The following is a 24,479-nucleotide window of genomic DNA, read 5'->3' on the forward strand; positions in this document are numbered from 1 at the left end:
GTTCGTGCTTTCATAGTCAATTGGATGCATTTTACTTCATAAACCAAGCCTCGTGTGCAGTGTTGATGTAGGGCTCGCTCGGGATTTGTAGGCGAATATTTTATTCACGTTCGCATTCACCAAACGCCGGTTCGTGGCTCGGGTTAGGGACACCAACAAACAGCGATTGCCAAACGAGACTGTCGCACGACGCATCACTGTGTATGTGTGTGATTGTTGGGTTCTATTTTTACCCCACCACCCAACTTCATTCGCGTCGGGAGATTACATTTCTCGATCCGGCGGTATGTTTTCTTCACGCGACAGAAGCGCCAAGCGTCCATCGTGCATTTTTTTTCTTATTTACGTTCATGCCCTTTGGTTCGGCGGCGACGGTTGGCGTCCAACCGTACCGAGCGGCAATTAGCGCTCCTGTCAATGAACGAATCGAGGACCGTGAGCTCACGATTTTACTCCTCCTGTCCTTCATTGTGGCTCGCGCACACACCGGTTTTACGATCTGGAACGCGCGCAGCACTCCGAGTTGAACGGACGTGGTCCTATGCTTATGGCATCATCACGAACGACAAAATTGATATTTCCAACCGAAGGAAACAAAAAAACCACCACTCCATCCCAAAATCGTGTCGATCCGAAGCTTGGAAAACTGCACTCTGCACTTGGGAATGTCCTCTCGCTTCCAGTTCTGCTTTACTTCGCTTCGTCTATATTTCCCTTCCGCCCGTTTTTGACCTTCCCGTCAGTCAGAGCGCAATCAATTGCACCAATCATGTCTATTTTCGGTTGCTAAAACACGCTGCACCTCTACTCTCGGATTCAATGTGCGAAGATGCAAATATGTATACCCCGTGAGTTGTTTTTCGTTCACTCATCATAGGAAATCAAACAGACAACAGACAACAGACAACAACAGAGAAAAATCAGACCTTGAAGGGGAAATTTCTCAACCGACGACCCGACGTGATTGCAGATTTGTACACAATAGAGTAAAATTAGCATGCAACCCAACAGGGAACAATTTGGTAAACACAACTAAACCGCTATTTGAAACAAACAAAAAAGGCGAACCGTGTCGATGCAGCATCATCGGAGTACTAAACCAAAACCAATGTTGTTGCGTATTGACGCACGAAACGCTGGCCAAAGTTATTACTGCAAGGAAAATCAATCACGGAACTGTGTCAACATCTTTGGGGTTGGCTTGAAACAAACCGCAACCCTTTCTGCGCACCTGAAGCGCAAGGTTGTGGTATTGGGGATTTTCTTCATCTCCCACTCTTTGGCTCCGTTCCAAACCTCCGACACCCTTTTGGGGGATGGAAATCAATTTTCCTTCCTCCAAGCATCACATCGATGTGGACGAAAGCCAAAGCCGCCACCGACAACGACGACGGTTCGGTGTGTGTTTCGGGGTGGAAAACATCTCCCCCAAAATGAAGAAAATCGGTGCTCATCTGCGGACGTAAATCGATGCGCGCACGCTTTCTCCATTCGCGCATTTCGGCCTTGATTTCGTTAGCCCAGAGGGGGGATGATTAGTTTTACCTTTATTTAAAAGCCATTCACCATGCATGGGGGGGGGGGGGGGGGGGGGGGGGAGTGGCAACACGTGTTACACAGTCTCGACCTCGTTGGCTCTTGGTTGCTTCCGACGTCAGCCAGCGCGTGTAGTTGGATGAAGTTTTTCCCCACCGAACGAAGGGCCCTAACTTTTCCTACGACTAATGACTGCCTGTGGTTTTTTTTTTCGAAGCAAGTGGTTGTTTTTTCCGTTTCAAAACACAAGATTTCCGTCCGGCGTGATACACATTTAACAAGGTGGGAATACTAAGTGGAAGTGGATTATTATTTTTTTGTTACATTTGGGAACTATGTTTGAAACTTTCCTAACTTTCGTTCGGTCAGCGTCGTACGGAACCATTTTTGGGAAGGTAAAGTCTTTCCGCACAGGTGAAAACTCGTCCACATCCCGCTTACATCGCACTTTTTCATGATTCCTTTCTTCATTATGCATAATGACACGTGCCTTCGACATTTGAAACACGTATGAACACGGCCCTTTCTTAAGCGTTTCTTTTGAACTTCCATCCTGTTTACCTTCCAGCCGGTGCAGCATTTCCTTTTGATCCTCGTACTAAACAAGCGTTTTTCTTTGTCCTTTCCTTCTCTCGTTGCAGGTGCGTACCGTAAGCACGGGCACGAAAACTCGAATGGTTTGCATTGTAAGTAGTGAGAAACGACGAAACACAAGAACTTTATCCACTAACTGCGCACGACATCGTCCAGCATCAAAGCCGCACTACTTCATCACATCCGGGGCGAGCATATAACCAGGCGGAATGATGCGGTCTCCCCCTAATTTATGCAAGAGTTTTCCACTGTTTACCAACCAGGGCGCCGGTCCGTTTTTCGGGTGGAAAAGACAAGCTCTCGTTTTTGTTCGACAATGAAACAATCCGACAATAATGTCACTCCTGTGTTATGCTCGGGGGCAATAAATTTTGAGTTTTTTTTCCTTCTCTCTTTTCGTACAACTTCCGGTTCGGAGAAGAATCCAATATCCCACTTGTCACACGATTGCCTTCCATCCTGAAGAAGGGCCTGTTGTTTGGGTGCCTGTCAGAGAATGAAATTGAACTGCAAAAATAAATTCAATTTCCAAACGGTTGAGCCTGGATGAAAAACCACCCAAACACCCTCCCTCCCCCATCAGGAGAGAAGTTTTCGGTCGTCAACGAATCGGCGGAAGGCAATAACAACTGACAGAAAAATGCACTTCATTGCCGATGGTGTCCAAGTGGTGGTGGGTCACGACTTTGGGCTGTGGTTTTACATTGTTGAACCAACAAACTTTTTCCCGGGCCGGAATGGAGAATGCACTCTTTCCTTAACTGCCCGTACGTGCCTTTTCAAGAATGTTCTCGTGTGTGTTTTCCCATCTCATGCTTTCTTCGGCTTTTGGCGACCGTCCAGCGCTTGCCAGGGGAGGAGAGAAAATATTGTTTACGAGAAACTTTCGGTCAAATATTGGACGGGACGGGGGGGTGAAATAATGGCCCCTTTTTCCACACTTTTCCGTCGCCACTACTGGAGTGAAAAGTTTTCCTCATCTGCCCAATATATGTAACATTTTATCGCAACCCGACAAGGAAACGCTAAAATAAAACAACATTGCTTCAGGTTGAAAAATGCATTCCTGCTGCTGTCGGTTGGAGGCTTTTCCAGCCAGCAAAAAAAAGGGCATTCGAAAGCGCTTTCTATGAAAACCCATCCCGAGGCGGGGGTCTCGCGTAATAACAGCATTGTGTTGCCGCGCAGGTTTATCTTCGCCGAAGACATAAAATGTTCTGTTTGCCGCCTCATCTTAAATGCATCGCAATTTTGCAATTACCGGTGAAAGATGAGAACGCGATGAGATAGTAAGTGTCGCTTGGTGGGGGGAGGGAAAAACGTCGTGGAAAACTGTGGCTTCACGCCCTCCACTCGCGCGGTGTAGTGCACACGCTAATGGTGCAATAGTTCACTGGGAACACACAACAAACGCAAACGACACAGTGCCACAGTCGGGAAGGGTAGTTTTTTCCTTTTTCGCCTCGATTTTCCCAGGCACATTCCCTTTGGCGCAGCCATCATTCCCGGGCGATATGGTTCAGAAAAAAAAAGAAAACAAGGGTAAACCACACGATGCACTCTCTCTCCTAATGCAATGTGAAGCGATCTTCGCTTCTTCTTCTTGGCCTGGTGATGATGGACCAACTTTACATAATCTCGTAGGAAAAGGGAAGGCGAAACGGCATGGAAGAAAGGATGGCATAAGTGCCAACACATACACGCCGAGCGAGTGCATATGGAAAAATAAACGCACACTTAATTATGTGTGCTCCTAATGAATGGGAAACGCCGGCCAGTGGTGGGAAGAAAAGGGGGTGTGGGATGAGAGGGGAAGTGTTCACAGCACTGCTTTTGATCGGCTAATGACGATGGTTATGCTGGTTGTGCGATGACGTGGGTTTGGGGCGGGCGCATGATGGGAGCACCTGCAATAAACCATAATGGATCGATGAGCTAAATACTCTGGCCTGCGATCTCCACTCCAGGCAAAAAGGGCGCACTGGCTGGCTGCCTGGCTGGCTGGGGTGGCAAGCTTTCCATTGTGCGTCCGAAATGCACCCCGGCACTATGGGAAAACGCGTGGCGGAGAGAGAAAGAAAAAACCGCCAAACATTGCATGCGAGTAAGTGGAAACAATTAACTTCGCTTCTCGTGGCCAATACACACACACACGCGCGTGTGCGGTTTGTTGTTGGCGATCCGAACGCGAGTGTTGATGCCTCCTGTCTCGGACTCGTGCCTCGCAACACACAATCGGCTCCAGCATGTCGACTAACCCCCCTTTTCGCCACCCATTCCCCGCTGGGTGTGTACTTCTTTCCTCTAAAAATAGCGACAGTATATCATGCTCTAATCGGGCCTCTAGGCCTAGTTTTTTTTATGCTTGGGTTTCACCGTCATTGTCCTGCGAAACACAAGAGGTATGGTGATATGTGTATCATAGCAGGAGAAGCATGTCATTCCAACCTGAACCTATGGTATTTTTTGCTAATTGCAACTCAAACAATCCCGGGACAGCACATTCCTTCCATTCCATCTAGGACCTCTCCTGTGTTGTCAACCAGGGAAACCGATCTCTTCTATTTTTAAAAGATGTCCAATCCCTTGGAATGTCCCTTGTGTGGCGGCGGTAGGGTTTCCCAACGCTTCCCGTGAAAGTGTCACCGTTTCTCGTCGAAACGGAAGTGTTTTCTCCTATTGGCCTCGTTTATGGCGGTGGTCATGGCCATTACGAAAAATGCCCGTGGGGAGGGGGGGGGGGGCGAGGGGGTGTGCATTATGATGGATGTAATTATAGTTGCATTACGTAATGCCGCTGATGACCGGCCGCAAACGACCACGCAAACAAGGCAACACAATCGAATCAACCCCATTTTCGGCCTTGGCTTTGGGGTCGAAAATCGATTTGACGACGCTCCGCCGTGGTGTGTGTGTTTGGGGAATCACCACCACAGGATCCATGGGTTGTCGAAATGTGTCATAACTCGCGGGCGATGAACGGAAGCTCCCCCGGAACAACCACCCTTGTCTTTCAAAAAGCAACCATCAAACACCTCGCCGGTGGTAATTATTGTTGATGACCTCCTGAAGCAACTCCACCCCGGCGTTGGGTGGTTCTCCCCCCCTATCCCTGTCAATGGCCGACCGGAAGGGCGGAGGTTGGTCTTAGAGGGGTAGATAAGTGAACCTGTGTGAAAGTTCCTTCTTCGGCGCGAACCCCTAATGGGTACTTTTCCAAGTACCAAGGACCGAAAGAACCTTTTGCTGCGAGGGACGACTTTCGGATAAGAATAATGAGCCAACGACAACACCTGCCGCGAAACACGACGGGTCCGTCCTCCTGTCGTTACTGTGCGTGGGGTAATTTATCACTTCAAAGAGAGGGTAGTAGAGTTTGCTGCTTATCGTAGGGAATAATACTTTGGTGGTTGATTGCTTACTTTAGGTGGACTTTTATGGTAAGGTCTTGTTTCGAAAATGGGTGGAAATAAAAACGACTGCCAATCCAACGCTTGGGAAGTAGTGATGGCACAAACGTTTACCTACGTCCCCGTCATGGATGAAGCAATCTTTAGGGATTGTTTGTCCTTCACCTTTTCAACCTTTGCTGGCGTTGCAGACGTAAACTCTTTCACATTATTATGTCATGCTATCAAATCATCGGAATGAAATTCCAACCCCCAGAGTTCGGAGCTGTCAGCTGCAAGTAAACTAAATGAATTTATTTTAAATATTTCGCCACCCGAGGTTATCAAAAAGTCGCGCCCCGCGTTCTATCAACCATCGCCATAGACTTTAAAACAACTTCCTTTTACTCTAGCTTAGGCGCTATGCCGTCTCCTCCAGACAATCGCCACTCGTCGAAACGTGATGTGTGGTGTGAACGCGGCGATTGCAATTCCGAAAAACCCTCACTTACTTATCAGACATGTTTGCAGAAGAGTGTGTTGTTTTTTTTCTCTTCTTTTCTTTTTTTTTTGTTGCGCGTCCCTTTTCTAATCGCCACGGGGGTGGTCCGTTGCACTGACTGATGATGGTCCTCGGTATGTTTTATTTTTAACGATGATGAACTCCGCCTTTGGGCCACACTTTGAAGGGCACACACAACACTCCCGAGGCCGGGGGGTTAGGAGCGACGATGATGATATGGAAGAGGAGTGTGTGTTCCATTAATGTCCGAAGAGGAGAAGACACCCGCGGTAGCTCCTGATTTACAACCCTACCTGACCTGAAAGGGATGGATCCTGGGGATCGAACCGATGCAACAGAAGTTAAAAAGAAGGAAAATATAACACTCACACACCCGACCGATGATGATGAAATGGGTCCCGTAATCAATCACACGACGTCGGCAGCGTCGGAGTGAATAGTCACCGCGAAGTGAATAGTCCCGTCGAAGTGAAATAGGAACCGGGAATGAAGTTCAGTTTGCGTATGTTTGAATTCTGCCGCCATTAATCCATCATCTGGAAGTGGTCGTCCAAGCGCGTCCGCCCCACCGCCGAACATAGCGATGTGTTGTCCGTCTGGGAGTCAAAAGACACGATGAAGCAACAAACTCACTCCCCCCAGCGAGAGGGGGAGAGGGAGCGGGCAGTGGATGTGTGGCTATTTGCATTGCAAGAGGGCGGACGGGAAGAAAGGCCTTGGCTGGCGGGAGTGGATGACGCCATCGACGACCGAATTTCTTGCTTCCGAGTCGTTAAAAATAAATGCCCCAAACGTGAACCTTCGCTCTCCGCGTGTGTGTGTGTGTCGCACGAACGGAAAAACGTGAAAATTATCGCACGTTTCTCATAATCACAGCTGTTCCTCCTCCGTGTGGCCGAGTTTGTTGGCAGCGTTGCACTTCGAAGTTGACGGAGTGTTCATCTTGGGAAAAGGAGGTAGAAAAGAAGTGCGACAGAAGAACAGCGACAACGAAACGGAAAGAAAAACGTGTTCTTTTCCTTGGACTGAGAAAAATTTGGAACTCCTCGTCGAGAAGAAGAGAGCGCGTTGCCTTGGAAAATATATATATCAACAGAAACATCGTGTTGCTATTTATAGGAAGTGGAAAGTATATCAAAACGGAAGGGGGTTGGTGATAGTAGAAGGTTCCCTGAAACCAGTCAATAAACTCGATGGCGGCAACCTGGTCTCGCGCGAGGGTTGGCATATGGGAAATTTCTCGTGGAACGTGTCCATCATCGCACGCCAACCTCGGGAAAACTCCCGGATAAACATTTACTCTTAAAGGCTCACCTGTCGACGGCGGGGGAGTCTCCGGGGTTGATCGTCTATCTGATCGTCGAAGGTAGTTCCCGACACTGACTCTCCTCTGTTTGTAGCATAAACCCACCCCTCACATCTCACAGGTCGCAAACACAAGGGAGAGTCACGTTAATTTAACGGAAAATGGGACCGATCGAAACGTGGCCACAAAATGACGTTCCCCTGGCACGCATCGATGTCGACATCTGCCCCCTTTCGGTTAGTCATGGCCGTCGCAGAGTCGGTTTCCCCATACCCCACCCCACTTAGAAGAAGGTGGTGTTCTATATCTGCCCTTTATTGACGGCCCTCAACCCGAGCGATGTCGTCGTCGTCGTTGTTGGGGTTGCCAATTGTTTACCCTCACACGAAGTGACTGGGGGACACATTTTTACGTGTAAAGTGTTGGATCATTAGGCTCCTACTGCCACACTGGTCTGCTTTTATTATCCCTTTTCGCCCACCCCCTCCCTCGACCAATGTTGGCAAACTAACTCAACCGTAACCCTCCTTAGGCAGGGCCAATGATAAGCGTGAGGGGTTTCTCTCTAACCAGAACTGAACCTCGAGGGTCCTGCTGCGTTCACACTTCCAATAAATCAATCACCTTCTCTGTTGAAATGCTGATAAAGATGAAGGTTACGATCCGTTCAAGGAGAGTGTACTGCCGTTTCTTGAAGGTTACAGTTGCATTTTCCATGTGGAACAACCTACGAAGATTTGTACAACGATCAACCGAAATGCAATGGTCACTCGAATGAATGACATGAATCGATTATTTGTCGCACAAGGAAGCCTTTGCAGTGGATGTCACTCTGCAACAACCCCTAAGCGGATGTGTGCACCAAGCGCAACCACAACGTTCTTCCTCAAGTGACATACACACATAAACCCGCCCGATGCGTCGTCTTCCTGTTGCTGTTTGAGCTTTCACCGAGGTGCATCAATTGGGCTTGGTAAAAATGGTGTGTGTCTGTGCCGCCCTTTCCTTCTAAACCCCTTTCGGACACGATGTACAAAGCCTGCGGTTTTCTCGGGGGGAGGTTCTTTTTTTTTTGTCCGTCCGAAACCAGAAGACTGTGCGCGCAAACTGTTGTTATCACGTGTATGGTGTGTTTGGGAAATGGAGCCCAAAACTTGCCGGAGGTTTGCGTAGCAACACAAAACTTATGTTACCATTTTCCAGTACCCTCGCAATCAACACTACTCGCGGTGGCAGGAAGCGAACGAGAGAAAATGGTTGTATTTGTTTGTGCGCACATAAGAAGGGGGAAAAAATATATATACACACAGTTGAAACCCTTCAGCAAGGGTTTCCTTTCCAACCGGAACGGGGGGTTAGAGCGCAGTCAAGTGCAAGGTGCAGTTTGTGTGCGTATTTTGATAGTTACAGTAAAAACACGGTAGCCTTCTCATTTGGCCTTTAAGCCAGATAGGAGGTTTTAATTGTGGAGCCAAGGTGAAACCAAGTGGCGGAATAAAACACTCCAATTTCCCGACCGAACCTCTGAAGTGTTTGGCCCATCAGAACGAGCGTAATGCGTTTCATCCAACGAACGGTGAAACAACCTCCACCGCACTTGGGGAAGAATGTTCAAATCGTAAAATAAGAGCTTAGCTCTAGTTTAGTCAAGGGGAACTATTTTGATGCCATAGGAACTATTTTGATGCCGTTTTTGAAGGTTTTCCCTGCTAGAAAAGTGAGCTGCCCTTTTTATATTACTTCTCGTCGAGACGTACGCAATTGCGTGAGCCCTTTTCCTCCGTCAACCAGTCAAAGAACGGATTCTTGTATTGAAATGGCGGCAGGCATAATAATTAAGCACCCAACCCACCGAAACCCACAACTCATCGTCGGATGGAAACCGCCGATCGAGGATGACGTGGCGGTCAATCTTCTTTTCTCCAGCCAGCGCGGCTCCATTGCTTGAGCCGGGCTCCTTCAGGTACGACCATCAAAGACGACAAGGCGACGATGATTAACGACAACCCGAAGGAAGGAAGCACGCTTCGCTGGTCACCACCCCAAAGAACCTCAACGAAACATTTTGCACCGGTGGGTTCTGGCCGCGTTCAGGGCCAACTCGCTGAAGAAACGTTGGGACGTTTTGAAGTCGCTTCGTTCGCATTTGGGTTGGGGTGGATGGTTTTGGCGCAAAGGGTGGAGTCGATCTGACATAACTTAATTACAACCCTCCGCGAACTTGCGACATTTAGAGGAGTCTATCTTTCGATTCACTCAGTTCCAACCACAACCACGACGACGGTTGGCGTGTGTGTTGGGATTGCAAATAAAACATCATGGACCCCCGATGATGGGGGGCGGATGGGCATTTTATGCTCCATCTATGGTGCGGCGAAGACAATGCAAAATTATGAGACCCTCAACACTTGCCTCTCTCTCTCCCTGTTGGGGGGTTTTCTTCTGTCCAAATAGATAGGTTGACCTTAGCGTAAATCTTGCCATTGAGGTCTGGGAGGATGTCTTTGGTGTTGGTGTACCCTCTTCTAGTGCCATTGTTTCTTGCAGGCTTTGATAAATTGATTTGCATCGTCAAAGCCATCCCGAACCTTTTCCAGCGAGACACATAGTGCTGTATAATTTTCCGGTGATTTTGATCTAGGCTCGTAAATTTTCCAGTCTATATTGCTGCATACCGGTTCCTCCCCCGGCCCCTATATTTCTTCTCCCGCAGGAGGAGATAATCAAAAGACTTCAGACTTCGCTTTGCCGCATGCAAATGTGCGCCCGTTCGTTATGGTTTTCATCTTTTTCTCCATATATTAAAAAACACATTCCCTCGGCGAAGGAGAGAGAGAGTGGGTGTTATGATGTGTGGGAGTGGATTTTTTGTACCCTTGGCGAGGAGGGGCTGGCGAAGTGTCAGTTTCTTCTTCTCCTATTTTTCGACCGGAGGATTGACGGAATTTTATGTATGCAACCCCTGGCGAATGTTGGCATGCTATAAATTTAAAACACCGCATGGACGTTCTTCAGGCTTCGTTAGGAAATCGCACGGTTTATGTGTGTGTGTTTGTGTGTGGTGCTGTGTTTCTAAATGCAGTTTGACGTTGCATCAGAGCAAGGCTCTGCACCGCGGAGGAACGGGCTACCACGTTTTGAGAGGTGGAAAACAAATTGCTGGGCTCGACCTAATTTCGGTGCAATCCAGGCCAAGCGCGCGCTCTGCAGCAAAACCGGACTAATGCGCCGCCATGGGACACACAACACACACACATCGATCTAATCGTTTGCAGAACCCCAACCTACCAACCATCGGCATTGTGCAGCGGCTTGTGTTCTTTTCCCGCGGGGAAAGGATGGTTTTTGTTTTTGGTGGAACTTGCCTTATCTTTATCGGCCACATTTTAGAGGCAATTTTAAACAGAAAACTGGGAGGTGGTTGAGGTCATCGCGACGCGAGGGTAGTGCATGAATATTGATTCTACAACAGGGAGCCAGACTTCTATGCGTGTTGCAGAACGTGTGTGTTTTCAGAGTCAGTCGCGGTCGTACGCTTGATCTTGTATCCTGCAAACCAGTCACGTACCAGCCGCTGCCCACTCGTGATTTTTTCATGTGGAAGCGATTGCTCGAGGACCGGAAAATGTGTGTGCAGAAAACGAGAAATATACCACGGTTTAGGCCCTTCCCTTTCCTTTAGGCGTATGGGAATCGCTGCATGTTAAAGATGTGACGCTGCATCGAGACAACACCCAACTCTCGGGGGTGAGGGGTCAGGTACACCGTGAGGAAACGGGTGTTCTCGTCAGGATCCTTTTTCCGCACCTTTCTACCCACATGTCCATGACACGAATTATGAAGCAAAATGAAGAAGGAGACACGAACGGAACGGAAAGAAAAGAGCGAACGCCCGGAAGTCGACAATAATGTCCCGACACAAAACCACTTGAGCGCCGTTCCCGTTGCCGTTTTTGTGTTGCGGCGGGTGGATGTGGGCTCGGGAAATTAATTCCTCATACAACCCGGGAAACAGACACACACACACACATCCTGCACCATGGCTTGTAGAAAAGTGTGGGAAACGAAAGGACGAAACAGGAAAACGGAAACACATGACGTGCCGAGGATAAATATGCATGCGAACGACGCAGACACGATGAGGGGGGATGCAAGGACGAGGGGGCGCAAAAGGATGGCGCATAACCGAGTTCGAGCCCAGTTAGAGACGAGGGGGATGGTCGTCGGCGGGAACATCGTTAATCAAACGTTTTCCAGTTTTTTTACTCGACTCGTTTATACGTTTGGATGGCGTTCGTTTTTTTTTTTCTTTCCTATTTCGTGCAGGTTGAACCGAGCACCGGGTTTCCGTTGATGATTGTTTTATTTTTCCCTTTTTTCCTAGCAACGGCGATATTATTAACAAACTGTAAAAATGCACCGTTTAGGAAAAGGCACAACACACAACGCGGTGGAAGCCAAGAACGAGCAACAACTCTGCAACGCAGCAGAGCGTAAACGTCGAGGTTCAAAAGATCGGGCGCGCACAGGAAGCAACCCCCAAACAATACGGAAAATGCACATTTGTTACACAAAACCGTCCCCTGCACCTCCAACTCCGCACCGGAGCTGATCAATTCGGTTGTCATTTTTCATCAAACCGTTAAATATCAGGTGCATATTTCTCGCGGTCGCGCGTCTATTTTGGGGAGCAGAGAAGTAAACAAAAAGTGCAACGCCACCGGGGGGTTGTTATTTTTGACAGTATTCTTTACGACATCCCCGAGACGTTAGCGTGTGTGTGTGTTTGCCAGAAAAATGGGCTATATTTAGTCGGTTGGCCGTTTTTCCGAGCGAACTTCTTTTAAGTCACATTTAGGCAAGTTGATTCTGGAACGTTAGAACATCGTCTTGAAGGAATCATCCACCTTGCGTCCAAGAATGAAATGAACACTTTTGTTCAGCGAACCGAAACATGACGCGCCGGACATTTCTCACCGATGGTAAAACCGCAGAACGCCGATGGAAAACCTGGTGGACGCCTCTCATGCCCGACATGTCTTAGCCGAGACAGCTTTCCCACATTCAATTATGATTATGTAGATCGCGCGGAGGGAATTGTGTTGTGGTGATTTTGTTTCCCACCCATATGACCGGCGGCGGCGGTCAACGGACGAACCGAATGGCCAAGAACCGACTGTGTTTTCCTTGTCGGCGGAGGAGAGGCTTCCATTACCCATCGGCAGTACGCTTCTGTTTGTGCACTGGCCTTCACGGCGGTGTGGTCACGGTTCAGAGCGTCCCGGCAGAAGCGTACCAACTTAAGCGTACCAATTTTTCCGTCTTTGTCTCCTCCTTTCCCGTTGTCGGAAGAAAACCCCGCGATGTATGTGTGTTTGTTTTGTTTGCTTATGGATGATGCACCCCACCAGGAAGGGGGAGGGGGATTCATATCGCGCTCGGCCGATCTCTAAATACATTCGCATGACTGCAGATTAATTTATGTACCACCCCGAGAGTCCGAGAGAGTCACTCTTTTTGTTCCTTTGGGGCACGAGAAAACTCTTCTCCAAAGCCCAACGGCCACGACGTAGGCCCTTTTCCAAAGTCCAAGTTGCCGGAAACAGAACTGCTGGAAAAAGGAAAAAGCCGACTTTTCAGGGAGACGGGCAATTTAATGCGAATGCGAAAACCCTGCAATATCACGGTCCAGAAAGTATCCGCTGGACCAGCAAACGGATCACCTCCCCAGACCCGACGACGACGTTGGGCGGTGATCTTGTAGTGATAGCCGGCGAAAGGGGGGAACGGTTTTATAATTACTTCTCTTAAAACCACTTGCCTCGGTCCGGTGGATTCCCACCTGGAGTAGAACTCTTCGTGCGGGACATTAAAATCGCCAAGTGGCTGCAGTGGTTATAGCTTCCGAAACAAAACAACAGACCGTGAGTGCCCTTCCTCACAGATGGGAAGAACGTTTAAACTTTTCCTCGTCAAGCAAGACGCGGCGGCCACTGCAGGTCGGGAAAATTATTTCATTTTCTTTTGTGGAGAAGGGTAAGGAATTCTGAGGATGGCGTGACGAACGATCGTCGGTTGCATATTTTCACATACCGTTTATGTTTATGTTTATTAGTAGAGAGTAAAAACTATCTTAGCCACAAACACACACATTGAGGTGGGGTGAGTTGGAAAATAGGCTTTTCATTATAACCAGACATGTGGCAGTTGCGGGAACTGTATTTAGTATTTTTAAATTTTCCTGCTTCATATACCAACTCATGTGGGAAATAAACAATACGCAACACTGAAATGAGTATATATTACATCAACATTTTCCACCCCTAATTTACATAGCAATTGCTATCAGTTAGTAGATAGTTACGGTTGTGGAACACGAATGGAGCGAGAAAGGTACTTCGTTGGCGAAAATGATTTCCACACCACAAGAACGAACGAACCGAGGGAGCATTAAACGGTATTTGTACAAGACAGTTCTTCAGTCAAACCCCTAGCTGATAAGTGGATAAATGACTCGCTGTACCCTCCTCCACGTGCTCGCCGTTAGCCCGTCCATCCATCCATCGATCATAATAATCGGCGAATGGCGTGCGGTGGCCATATTTTACTGCATATACTTTTCGCCGTCCGCTTTCCCTTCCAGACGTGAGAGGTCACAGAGTAAAATGTCGGAGGGATATTTGTTTTTTGGGATCCTTTTTTTTTTTTGTTCTTCATCTACACATTTGGGAGGTTGTAATGTCCCATCGCAGAAAATCGTATTTTGTGTTAATGGATTTATTATTACACTCCTGGAAAAATCCATTACACAAATTCCGTTGGGCCGTTGGGTCAAAGCGCCCCGTTTTCTTCTCTTTGTTTTTGGCAGCCATTTCCACGCATACCCAACTCTAAGGGGCCCTCGTCCTAGGGCCGACCATATACCATGTGGATCTGAATAATTCATTCCCGCGTAACTATATCGCTCGATAGCAACCAACGGGGCAACCGCTGGCGAACCTTTCCATTTTTCCTTCACGCCACAGTGGAAAGGCGCCCTCTAGTCGTGAATTGAAAAACCTTCCTCCGACGACCGGACCACCCCCGTTGATTGATGAGTAGCTAAAGTGGAGGTCCGTTGTGGTTATCAAACAGGAGAGAGGGTGGTGAACCAACAGTGACCTTCTCGAAGTGCGATTGTTGACCGCGCGCGAAAGGTGACCCCAAGCGCGCGCGCGCTAATGATGATGGCGATCGTGTCATACGATAACTTCTGGTGAGGGTTCATGGATATTTTACATCCTTTCCGGGAGTCGAAATCCCGTTTCCGACGATCGATAATTACGACGGTGGCCTCAAACGTTCTTGAAATGAACACACACACACACACACCACAACGCGAGTGGAGTCCGGTGAAGTAACATTTTATCACGCTGTTTTTTCCCCATTGTACGGCTCGCTATAAAGGTGTACTAAACCCCAATAAAATCAAGCAAATGGCTAGGCCGACTCGCGGTGGACTATTTTCCTTGGGCACACAATGTTTTTCCCAACGACCCGTCCGTCCGTCGTTTGCATTTCGAACGAAGCCCTACATTCGCGCACACGAAATAGAAATAGGAAACTACAATACAACGTCGTTGTGTCGTGATTAGTCATAGTCTGGCCCCTCCGGAGAACTACTGGGACTCTGGATTACGTAAGTCGAATTCCCCCCGGGAGGCGGTTGTTCCTTCTTTCTTCTTTCTCGACAAAAGCGCGCGGCGACGTGACTTTCTCTGCATTTCGCCATTTCTGACGGTGGATGGCTTTTCCGGCGCGGCGTAAGATCACGACCCACGTACGAGCGGTTGTTGGATGTGTATCAAGTCGCTAAATAACGCTGCAACACAACACACTACATCTCATTAAACCAACGTTCAACGTGTGGCCATCGTCTCATCGTCAAGGCGTGAGTGCATTGGAAATTACGACCTGCGAGTAAGAAAGCAAACGACCGACCGGAGGGCGAACACTAGAACGTCTAACAACGTTGTTGCCGGTGTCGGTTTGCTGTTCATAAATGTGTCCCCGTGTCGGCGGGCGCTTCCTGTTTCGACTTCTACTGGACGGACTCTATGCTGGCCGCAATTTACACGATCCCATTCCATGCTAATGCTTCCGCTTTCTTCCCGGGGAAAAGCGACCGCCCGCTTCTGGTGCTGCGGTAATAATGGCTTTCAGTTAGCACCTTCCGGGGGTGTCGTGGTTGGCCAGCTGAATGCTATTCGGAACCAGAATTTGTTGTCGTGTCGAATGGGTTATTTTGCAACCGTGGGATTGCTTGCGAACGGTTTTACGAATTCCGAAACCGAATCGAAACCAACCACGAAGAAGTGAACGCTCGTAAGCATCCGTTGAGGATCAGCTGTTGTAGGAGACACGAAGATCTCTCTCTTTCTCTGTTTACGAAACCACTTAACACTGGTTCAAATAATACCATGTGAGGTGTGCAAATGTTCGCATTCGTTTGAACCAACCCATTCGTCATTATTGTGATTTGTCGCTAACGCGAAAGATCGTTGTAAATCGGTGAAACCTTCAGTGATATTAAAATGTCTTTTAGGTGTGTCACATCATTCACTGAAAGATGGGTGGAACGGGCACAGGCTTCACAGCAAACACTCAGTTTGGAATGGTTGCTAAATCATCGACTGTTTGCTAGACCTGTCCCGAAGTAATTGGGACGTTGGATATGAACGAACGCGCTCTGGGGGCAAGTAAAGGTGACTTATTTTAACTAGTTTATGCTGGTTGGTTGGCGCACCTGTTTTCACGAACGTTTGGGTTTGACGGAAAAATGGTCCACCTTCGGCCACCGTCGTCGGTCGAAACCGGTTCCAGAAAGTGTTTGGGGACTGAAGAGGGTCAGCACCGCACCACTCCACACACACGATGTCTGCGATTGTCTTTACGTGTTCGGTGGATATATATTTTAATCGTGCTTCTCTTTTTCTCTTCCAATCCTTGCAGAATTCTCGTGGTGGCGATGAACGAATCACAAATCCGCACGCAAACGGCAGCGCCGGCAGTGAGTCGAGTAACAACCTTACCGTACAAATACCCCAGTCCATGGGTGGTGGTGGTGGAGGAGGAGGAGGAGCGGGGAACACGAGATCACTTCTGCGCCACTCGAACAGCATGTCCTCGAATCCGCACTCGACCTCCAACTCGACGCCGGCCTCGCCGCATCTGCTGTCGAACAGCTCGAGCGTCCACCTGCATCACACGCTGTCGGCGGGCGGGGGCAGCAACGGAGGGCTGCACCACCACCAGCAACAACACCCACAGTATCAGTCGCAGTCGTCGGTCAGCTCGCAGTCCTCGTCGATCATCTCGACCGTGCCGCCCGTCCAGCGGTTGCTGGAGGACGCCCTCGGCAAGCCGGGTCCGCATCCGATGATCGTCGTACCGAGCAGCGGCGGGTACTGGGTGGACGGGACGGATCACGACGCGTCGTACGAGGTACCGGCACACACGACTTGGCGGGTGGGTAAGATCGAGTCGGACGACACGGCCAAGTGCTACCGGCGGTTCTTCATTTCGCGCGAGCACTCCAACCTGGTCGGGCACGACGATCAGCTCGGGCCGGTGCTGCTCTCGATCAAGTCGGAGAACGTGGCCAACCAGGACCACATCCGGATACTGTTGCGACTACGAACCGGCACCATGCACGAGCTCATTCCGGCGTCCTGCCTTGGCAGCAACCCGTCGCCGATCAAGATGGCGCGCTTGTTGAACGAGCAGATCAACGTGGACACGTTCATGCCGGTGCTGTGCCCGAAGGCGTCCTCGCTGATCGCCAGCTACGACGAGCATGTGCTCGTGACGAACTTCAAATTCGGCGTACTGTACCAACGCTTCGGGCAGACGACAGAGGAGGAGCTGTTCTGCAACAGCGAGATGACGCCGGCGTTCGACGAATTCCTCGAGCTGCTCGGGCAGCGCATTCGGCTGCGCGATCACAAGGGCTACCGCGGGGGGCTGGACATTCAGAATGGCCACACGGGCGACACGGCCGTGTACGACGTGTTTAAGGAGCGCGAGATCATGTTCCACGTGTCGACGCTGCTGCCCTACACGGAGGCGGATCCCCAGCAGCTCCAGCGCAAGCGCCACATCGGCAACGACATCGTGGCGATCGTGTTCCAGGAGGAGAACACACCCTTCTCGCCGGCCATGATCGCGAGCCACTTTCTGCACGCGTTCATCGTCGTGCAGCCGATCGAGCCGAACACCCCGAACTGCCGGTACAAGATCTCGGTCACCGCACGGGACGACGTGCCGTTCTTCGGGCCGACCCTACCCCAACCGTCAGTATTCAAGAAGGGCCCGGAGCTGAAAGAGTTCCTCCTGACCAAGCTGATCAACGCCGAGAACGCGTGCTACAAGGCGGATAAGTTCGCGCAGCTCGAACTGCGCACCCGTTCCTCGTTGCTGCAGAATTTGGTCGACGAGCTGAAGGAAAAGACGCGCGATTTCCTTGGCGCTGACGTGCTGGGCGGTGGTGCGCCCACCTCGCCCACTCCGGAAACACCAAAGTCGGAGGGAGGCTTCACGGGGGCCCGCTTCATCGACACGGTACGGAAGGCACTGAATGCGCGGCTTCGATCGCAAAACTCCGACCCAACCAACAACGGAAGCAGCGGCGCTGGGAGCGTCGAGTCCAACAGCAAACATCACAACTCGATGAAGAAATCCAAGGATGGGCTGGGGATCGTATCCGACACCCCCTGTGGTCCTGGAGGAGCTGTCAACGTAAGTGTTATGGTAAGCTCGAAAGGTCGTTCGAGAACCTAACCTGATTATTTTCATCCCCATTTCCAATAGATTGGCCGTTCGTTGTCGAAGAGCAGCACGACTGGGTCACGCAAATCACCGAACGACTCGGTTGCATCCTCGCCGGACATCACCTCCCGGTGTTCGATCAATCCCAACCTTACCAACAACAACAACAGCAACAGTGCACCAAACAACAACAACAACAACACGATCGGAAAGAATCTCTCCAACGGAGCAGGAAACAACAACGGTGCCGGCGGGGGTACGAATGGCGCCGGTGGTGGAGCAGGCACCAACAGCAATGGCCCAGTGGCCATGTCCGAAACCAGTGACGATTCCAGCCTCAACAGTGTCGATCTCGATCCGATGGGTAAGTGTTGTTGTCGTTGCCAAATGCTACTGTATGTTCCCGTATGTTCATAAATATTCCGCTTTCCCGATTACAATATACTAACAGATTTCGAACTGTTTTTCCCTTTCTTTTATTATCGATTTGGTTGTTTCAATAACCTTTTCCCATTGGTTCATTTTATTTCGATTCGTTTTGGTTTCGATTTATGATTTGAAGTTTTTCTCCCCACGGTAGATGCGGGCGCGACGTACATCGACAGTGACACCGGCCTGGAATCGATGTCGTCGGCCGATGCCACCACGAAGGCCTGCTCACTGTGCCTGGATGGTACCGGTTCGACCAACGGCGGAGGCAGTGTGGTCAGCGTAAGCATTAGCGGTGCCAGTGTCACGATCGACGGTGGAAACCGAGAGCTGCGGAACAGCGGGGGAAGTGCGAGCTCCGGCACCGGTTCGACCGTCAGCACCACCGGCGGTATGCTCGTGGGAGCGACCGGACTCACCCAAGAAGCGCTGCAACAGGTCGAGGGTATGAAGCAAGAGATAACTCGCTTGAAATGTGATAAACTGGATCTCCTTCGGCAGAATGTGGTAAGTAAAAGACGGATGGACGGCCCGGATCCGTTGCAAAGGAAGAACATTTCTAACGTTCTTTTTCCCTACCATTTTAGACCTGCCAACGTGACATCAAGCGTCTACGTGAACGTGAATTATCGCTACAAGGTGACCTGGCAGCCGCTGGCAAAGAGATCCTCCGATTACGCGATCTCCTGAAAGAGTGCTTACCGGCAGCCGTCGCAGATCCGATCTAAATCCCCTCGGACGGATCCCTGCAATCTCTCGAGCTTCTGCTACCGATGATAGACGAAAGTAGTGTCTGTTGTCCGATGGGATTTGTTTCCCTTTCACCCAAACCCCCCCCCAAACCTATCGTTAAGAATCTTTCTTTTCATGTACAGCCGTTTTGTTTGTATTGTTTAAAGAGTATCCGCTGTTGAGAGATACGCTAAGAAGAGGACGGTGTTTTGCTGCAGAAACCAGCACGTCCAAGGATCGAAATTGCCTGTCACAAATACACGAGGACGAGCATCAGAAGCAGGTCGTTCGTTTTCCCCTTTATCTATTTATTTCAGTTTTACTTTAAGATGATGTTTTTAAGCCACGAATCTATCACGTTCGCATCAAAGCTAAGCGAATGTTTTTACCCATTGCTCGGCGTCGCGGGCAAAGGCAAAGGAGGAAGCAAAGGAAAACAGGAAACAAGTATTTACTTCGATCTTAAGCGTTTGTGGAGCAAGACTGTGTAAATAGCCTTTTTCATGCAGCATACTTTACTTCTAATGGTACTGGTGGGTGGACACATTGAGGGTACAGTTTGTCCCGTTTCTCGTATGCGCGCCTCCAAGGCGTACACTGTGTGGTGTAAGTGTCAATTACCATTTAAACTGTCGGGGATGTGGATCATTGATCGTGGCTTTCATGTTGCGAGGAGGAGGAAGAGCGAATTTGCTAAAGAGAAACCAAATAATCAAAGAAAAGTTAATATATAAGAACGTTTAATGAGCGTGTAAAGGGGGAAAAAGAAATATTTCGAACGCTATAATGTATTATGAATGGTTAAAAAAAGGGGGGTAGCAGCAAGCAAGGCAAACGAAACGAATCTGTGCATAATGTAGATGGATGGTTGGCTAAGCAAAACATTATGTTCTATGTGCAATAATGCAACTGTAACAGCATGAAAAAATATTGTCTACAAAACGATGCCGATATGCCGCTGGTCACAGTTTGAAGGCTATCAAAGTACTAAAAGTAGTAGAAGTAGTAGTCGTTGTTGTTGTAGCAGTAGTGTTGTAGGCGCAGAGACCAAAACAGTACCTGCATCGGAGTTCCCTTGGAAAGGAGGCGGGATGCGGGCCAGCATCCATCCTTAAAGGTGTGTGCCGCCCCTCTGTCAGACAGACACGATGCTAACGTGCAATAACTTGCTACCTAACACTACAAACCAGCCACAGGAGCGACACGGCGTTCGTGTTTGCTTTTCTCGAGAGAAAGGCCTTGTGTGTATCCCCTTTTCAAAACCATTTTTAGCCTCGTTTTTTTTTAATGATATAAGTTTAGAATAGCTAGTAACAACACTACTCCCGACAACGAACTAATGGGAACTTTTTCGACTTTACAACCTTTTTGCTCGTCGTCGTCGTTCTCAACCTGTAACTTTGTATTTCCGTATGCAAACAATCGCACGCCATTAATGGAATTGGAGCGTCGATTTCGGAGCGGAGAAAGTAATGAAAAATCAAACCTCAACTGCCTTCTTATCGTATTTATCCATGTTTTCGGCGTAAGCTCAAGGGGGAAAAAAACATTGGAATATCGTAACGAAATTTATCGAAAAGAAACGAAAACGACCGTAGACCGCAACCCTTGCAAACATTCACCTATAATTTACAAATCCCAGACGAATTCACGTGCGTAAGATTAAATCTTTAGTTGTTTTACACTTCCTTCGCCGTTCCGTTCATCTTCGCCCGTTTTTTCCTGGCGAATGATGTTGGGCGGGCAAAGGGAAGGCTTAATCGATACCAAAGTTAACAACATTCCCAAAAGATACAAAGCGTAACTAAGCTCTAACTGTTGCTGCAAACGTTCTCCCCGGATCTTTCGGCGGACGGTACGACATGGCAAAGCGTAAAGCACTTGACAAGCGAACTTGTGACTCCTATATGAGGATAATATTCGGATTACTCGTACTTTCCCATCTCTCCATCCTCTCTGACTCGTCGTTATCGTCCTCGTCGTGATCATGCCTTCTACCATAATGCGTATATGTGTGTATGTTCATGAGTGTAATAGAATTAGCGCAAACCGAAAATGTTGAACTGCTTTCAATCAGTATTGGACACTTTATGTTGTTCATTTTTACAACGAGAAGAAAATCTATTATGGTTAAATCATTTGGCTTATCAGTGTTGAATAGAGAAACCAGTCAATGGTTCAGATAAATGTGTCCAGAGCAAATGGAAAATATGTTTACAACCCCCCGGTAAATGTATAATTGGATAAAAAAAAACCCCCCACCCCCGTCTACTGCATCAAATGCACCCAAATGTAACTGCACCAGTAAAAACAAATAGAAGGAAGGAAAGCGTATGGAGGGAAAAGAGGTGCCGAGGTACGAATAGGATACGAGTATGGTCACTATATTGTTTGTTGAAGGACAAAGAGAGAAATACACTAAAATCCCATACCATACCCAGCAAGGAGATGGACATTATTATTACTACATTAACGCACCCAACTGCGGCACATAGAGGACAACAAAATACCAAGAGAGAAAACAAACGAGTAAAAATTATACTTATTAGTACATGGAAAGGAAGAGAGAGATCAAGAGATAAGAAAAAACACAAACCGGAGAGTCTGTTACGAGAAAAGATAGTAAATGCAACAACACACATAAATTTATGACAACTTTAGTAGAGTATATATTTTAAATATATCTTTCAAAACAAATCACCGACTTTTGTGCCTTTAAAGATTGTATTGCAGCATGACTTACTTTCGGGAAATTTTCAGTATTTCTCGCTTCACTCCTATATCACACTTCCAAACGGTTTCGCACTGGAAGCGGTCATCGGATGCCAGTGCATCTTCAAACAGCCGGACACCTCCGCCGACTCCGAAGTAGTAAGTTTTAGCTGCGAGATATCTGAAATGTCCAATGTAGTAAGGAAAAGAAATACGGAGCTTGGCTGAAGCATGGAGAGTGAAAGTGGATAGTTTCTTCAAAAGGATACATTATTCCATCGGCTTCTAACTTTCGGTCGAACAGTTGCAGAAGTTTTCCATAGTTCTGGGTAGAGTATATCGTTTCCGACGTTAGAATAATATCGTACTTTTCATCGTAATTGTCCGTAAAGCTACCCCAATCGCCGGAAAAGAACTTGACTGCAGCGACTGGTACATCCGACCCGTTCTTATCATCCGAACGGCAATTTAGATCATAGTTTATCATCGTCGTTTTCGTGAGGACGTCCTTATTCTGAAATTAGACTTCATATAAGCTTGCTTTTATGACATCAAATCTTCCCTTTACTCACATAATCCTGAAAATGTACACTACTGGCTCCAAGCTGGATCGCCTCGATGCCCAAAACTCCCGCGCCACAGCCAAGATCAAGCACTTTCTTTCCCTGAAACAGCGCCTTAAGGTCCTCCGAGCTAACCAGAAACTTTCCCAAATCGAACGTACACTCCCAAACCTTCAACCCTCCCTCGTAGCGATTGGGCACGAGATCGGAATGATCTAGTTCGGCCGTGACAATATCGTCGGTGAATGTCTCTTCCAGCAGAGCTAGATGGTTGAGGTACGCTATCGAACATTCCGGTACCGGGGTGAAATTGCACGTTACTTCCGGATTAATGGATCGGGGTCCAACAAGGATTGTATCTACACATAGTTCTTCGCAAGGATATACCGGAGTGTCTTCTGCACGTGTTTCATTTTCATTCGATTTTTGTGAGGTCACTACCAAATCTGTTGAAGATATGAACGATTAAAACAAACATGCGCAGCGAATGCATATTGAACTTACTTTCATCTTTTGATAAAGCCGATTCTTCTTCTGATTCCACTTGAAACGAAAACTTAAACATGTTGTAAATGATATAAAACTAAACTTAAATGCTACGAAACTGATCAACGAGCCGGCGTGTTTGTTTACTTTTGTTTCCAGGGTGTGTATAGCTTGAGGTGTACCAGACTAGAATGACATTCGCAGTTTACCTTATTGTGTACACCTTTGATTCGAAAATTTTGAACGATTTTAAAAATTAAATACGAGCACGTGTTGGTAAAAAGATACAATAAATAAAATAAAGTATTAGGGAGTACAATTTGTGTCCTTCTACCCCGTTAATAACCAGCCGATTGTGAACGTATCCAGAGCAGCTGGTCGTCCCGCAAGGATCATTTCGAAATACTACTCCTATCCTACTTTAGACTCTGTCGAATGCAGGACACGGGTACGAGGTGATCGTCACTCCAATCGAACTGCAGCTGGTCGTAAAGAATCCTACTGTTTCCGATGCGGGTCGTTACACAGCCGTGGCGAAAGACGATTGTTGGGGAACATCTTAACTTTACCTGCCGTGTCCATCCCGAGCCAGTTATGGGCTTATGCATATGATGAATTCGAGTGGGTAAATCGAGAACTCAGCTCTTAAGACTCCTTGAAGTTTCATTGCTCCTTTTCTTTTTGTTATAGGTAGCAAGTAAAATATCATTCAAGAACTTAACGCTTTTTAAAATGTCAAATATAAATAATTTTAATAACATTTTCCCAATGTGTGTGGTGCCTTGCATTCCTCATGGTGAGGGTTGCATACATTAGTTCTTGGAGGAGGAGGTGATGCCGTTGACAACCGTATGGCGCGGACCAACATCGTCGGGTTCCGCCATCCTTCGGTTGCGCAGTCGCACGCCAAACCCGTCGCTTCTGTTTATCGTGCCTTCCTATGCAATTCATAACAAAACGAACCGGGGGACACTTACTCACATTTCCATTTCGGGCAAACGCATGCCATGCATGGAGCCTCGGGTTGGGAAATGGGCTTCGTGGCTGTCAAGTGCCAGTCAGCACCGAGCCAGCGAATCGAGTGGAGTACCGCCGTGAGTGTTTGTGTTTGTGTGCGCTGGGAAAACGCCTTCCCCTCCCATCCCGGTGCTTTCGGTTGACCTAAGGAGCCCCTTTGTGGGGGGGTTCTCTGCCGTGAAGGATTAATTTCGGGGACATCCTGTGACACCGTCCATCCGAAAGTGTGGAACATAAACAAGTGCAAGTTGAGCTGGAAGTGGAAGTCAAAAGCCAATCGACGTTTTATTGGCCCAGTTTTATCTGCGTACTGCGTACCGGACATCCGGGAAACGGTGAGTGAACCGGAAGAACGGGTATAACAAGAAAAGGAAAAGGCCACAGCC

General features: G+C 48.3%; 2 protein-coding genes across 3 annotated transcripts in view; one reads left to right on the top strand and one right to left on the bottom strand.

Moving 5' to 3' along the window:
• The window catches only part of LOC131267058 (rap1 GTPase-activating protein 1), a 128,565-nt gene extending 108,924 nt beyond the window's left edge, over window positions 1–19,641 (top strand). The window contains exons 4-8 of one of the 2 annotated variants that reach the window (XM_058269811.1): window positions 2,178–2,222; window positions 16,340–18,124; window positions 18,197–18,518; window positions 18,717–19,090; window positions 19,171–19,641. In XM_058269811.1, the coding sequence (XP_058125794.1) occupies window positions 2,178–2,222; window positions 16,340–18,124; window positions 18,197–18,518; window positions 18,717–19,090; window positions 19,171–19,311 (2,667 nt within the window). In that variant the 3' untranslated portion in view covers window positions 19,312–19,641. The remainder of the gene's footprint in view (window positions 1–2,177; window positions 2,223–16,339; window positions 18,125–18,196; window positions 18,519–18,716; window positions 19,091–19,170) is intronic. The other variant, XM_058269812.1, reaches the window with a different exon arrangement.
• A 2,183-nt stretch (window positions 19,642–21,824) lies between these two features.
• On the bottom strand, window positions 21,825–23,203 carry LOC131267059 (histidine protein methyltransferase 1 homolog). The gene is made up of 4 exons (XM_058269813.1): window positions 23,095–23,203; window positions 22,600–23,036; window positions 22,297–22,541; window positions 21,825–22,208 (listed from the first exon to the last, which is right to left on the bottom strand). Exons 1-4 carry the CDS (start codon window positions 23,153–23,155, stop codon window positions 22,055–22,057), a joined length of 897 nt encoding a protein of 298 aa, XP_058125796.1. The 5' UTR covers window positions 23,156–23,203; the 3' UTR covers window positions 21,825–22,054.
• Between the last annotated feature and the right edge of the window lie 1,276 nt (window positions 23,204–24,479).

The sequence above is a fragment of the Anopheles coustani genome, chromosome 2, assembly GCF_943734705.1.
Source record: "Anopheles coustani chromosome 2, idAnoCousDA_361_x.2, whole genome shotgun sequence".
Taxonomy (NCBI): domain Eukaryota; kingdom Metazoa; phylum Arthropoda; class Insecta; order Diptera; family Culicidae; genus Anopheles; species Anopheles coustani.

Coding starts and splice junctions, on each gene's coding strand:
- LOC131267059 (XM_058269813.1), bottom strand. CDS start 23,155: ATGTTTAAGTTTTCGTTTCAAGTGGAATCAGAAGAAGAATCGGCTTTA. Junction 23,037..23,094: donor GGCTTTATCAAAAGATGAAA/GTAAGTTCAATA, acceptor TATCTTCAACAG/ATTTGGTAGTGACCTCACAA. Junction 22,542..22,599: donor GTGTACATTTTCAGGATTAT/GTGAGTAAAGGG, acceptor GTCTAATTTCAG/AATAAGGACGTCCTCACGAA.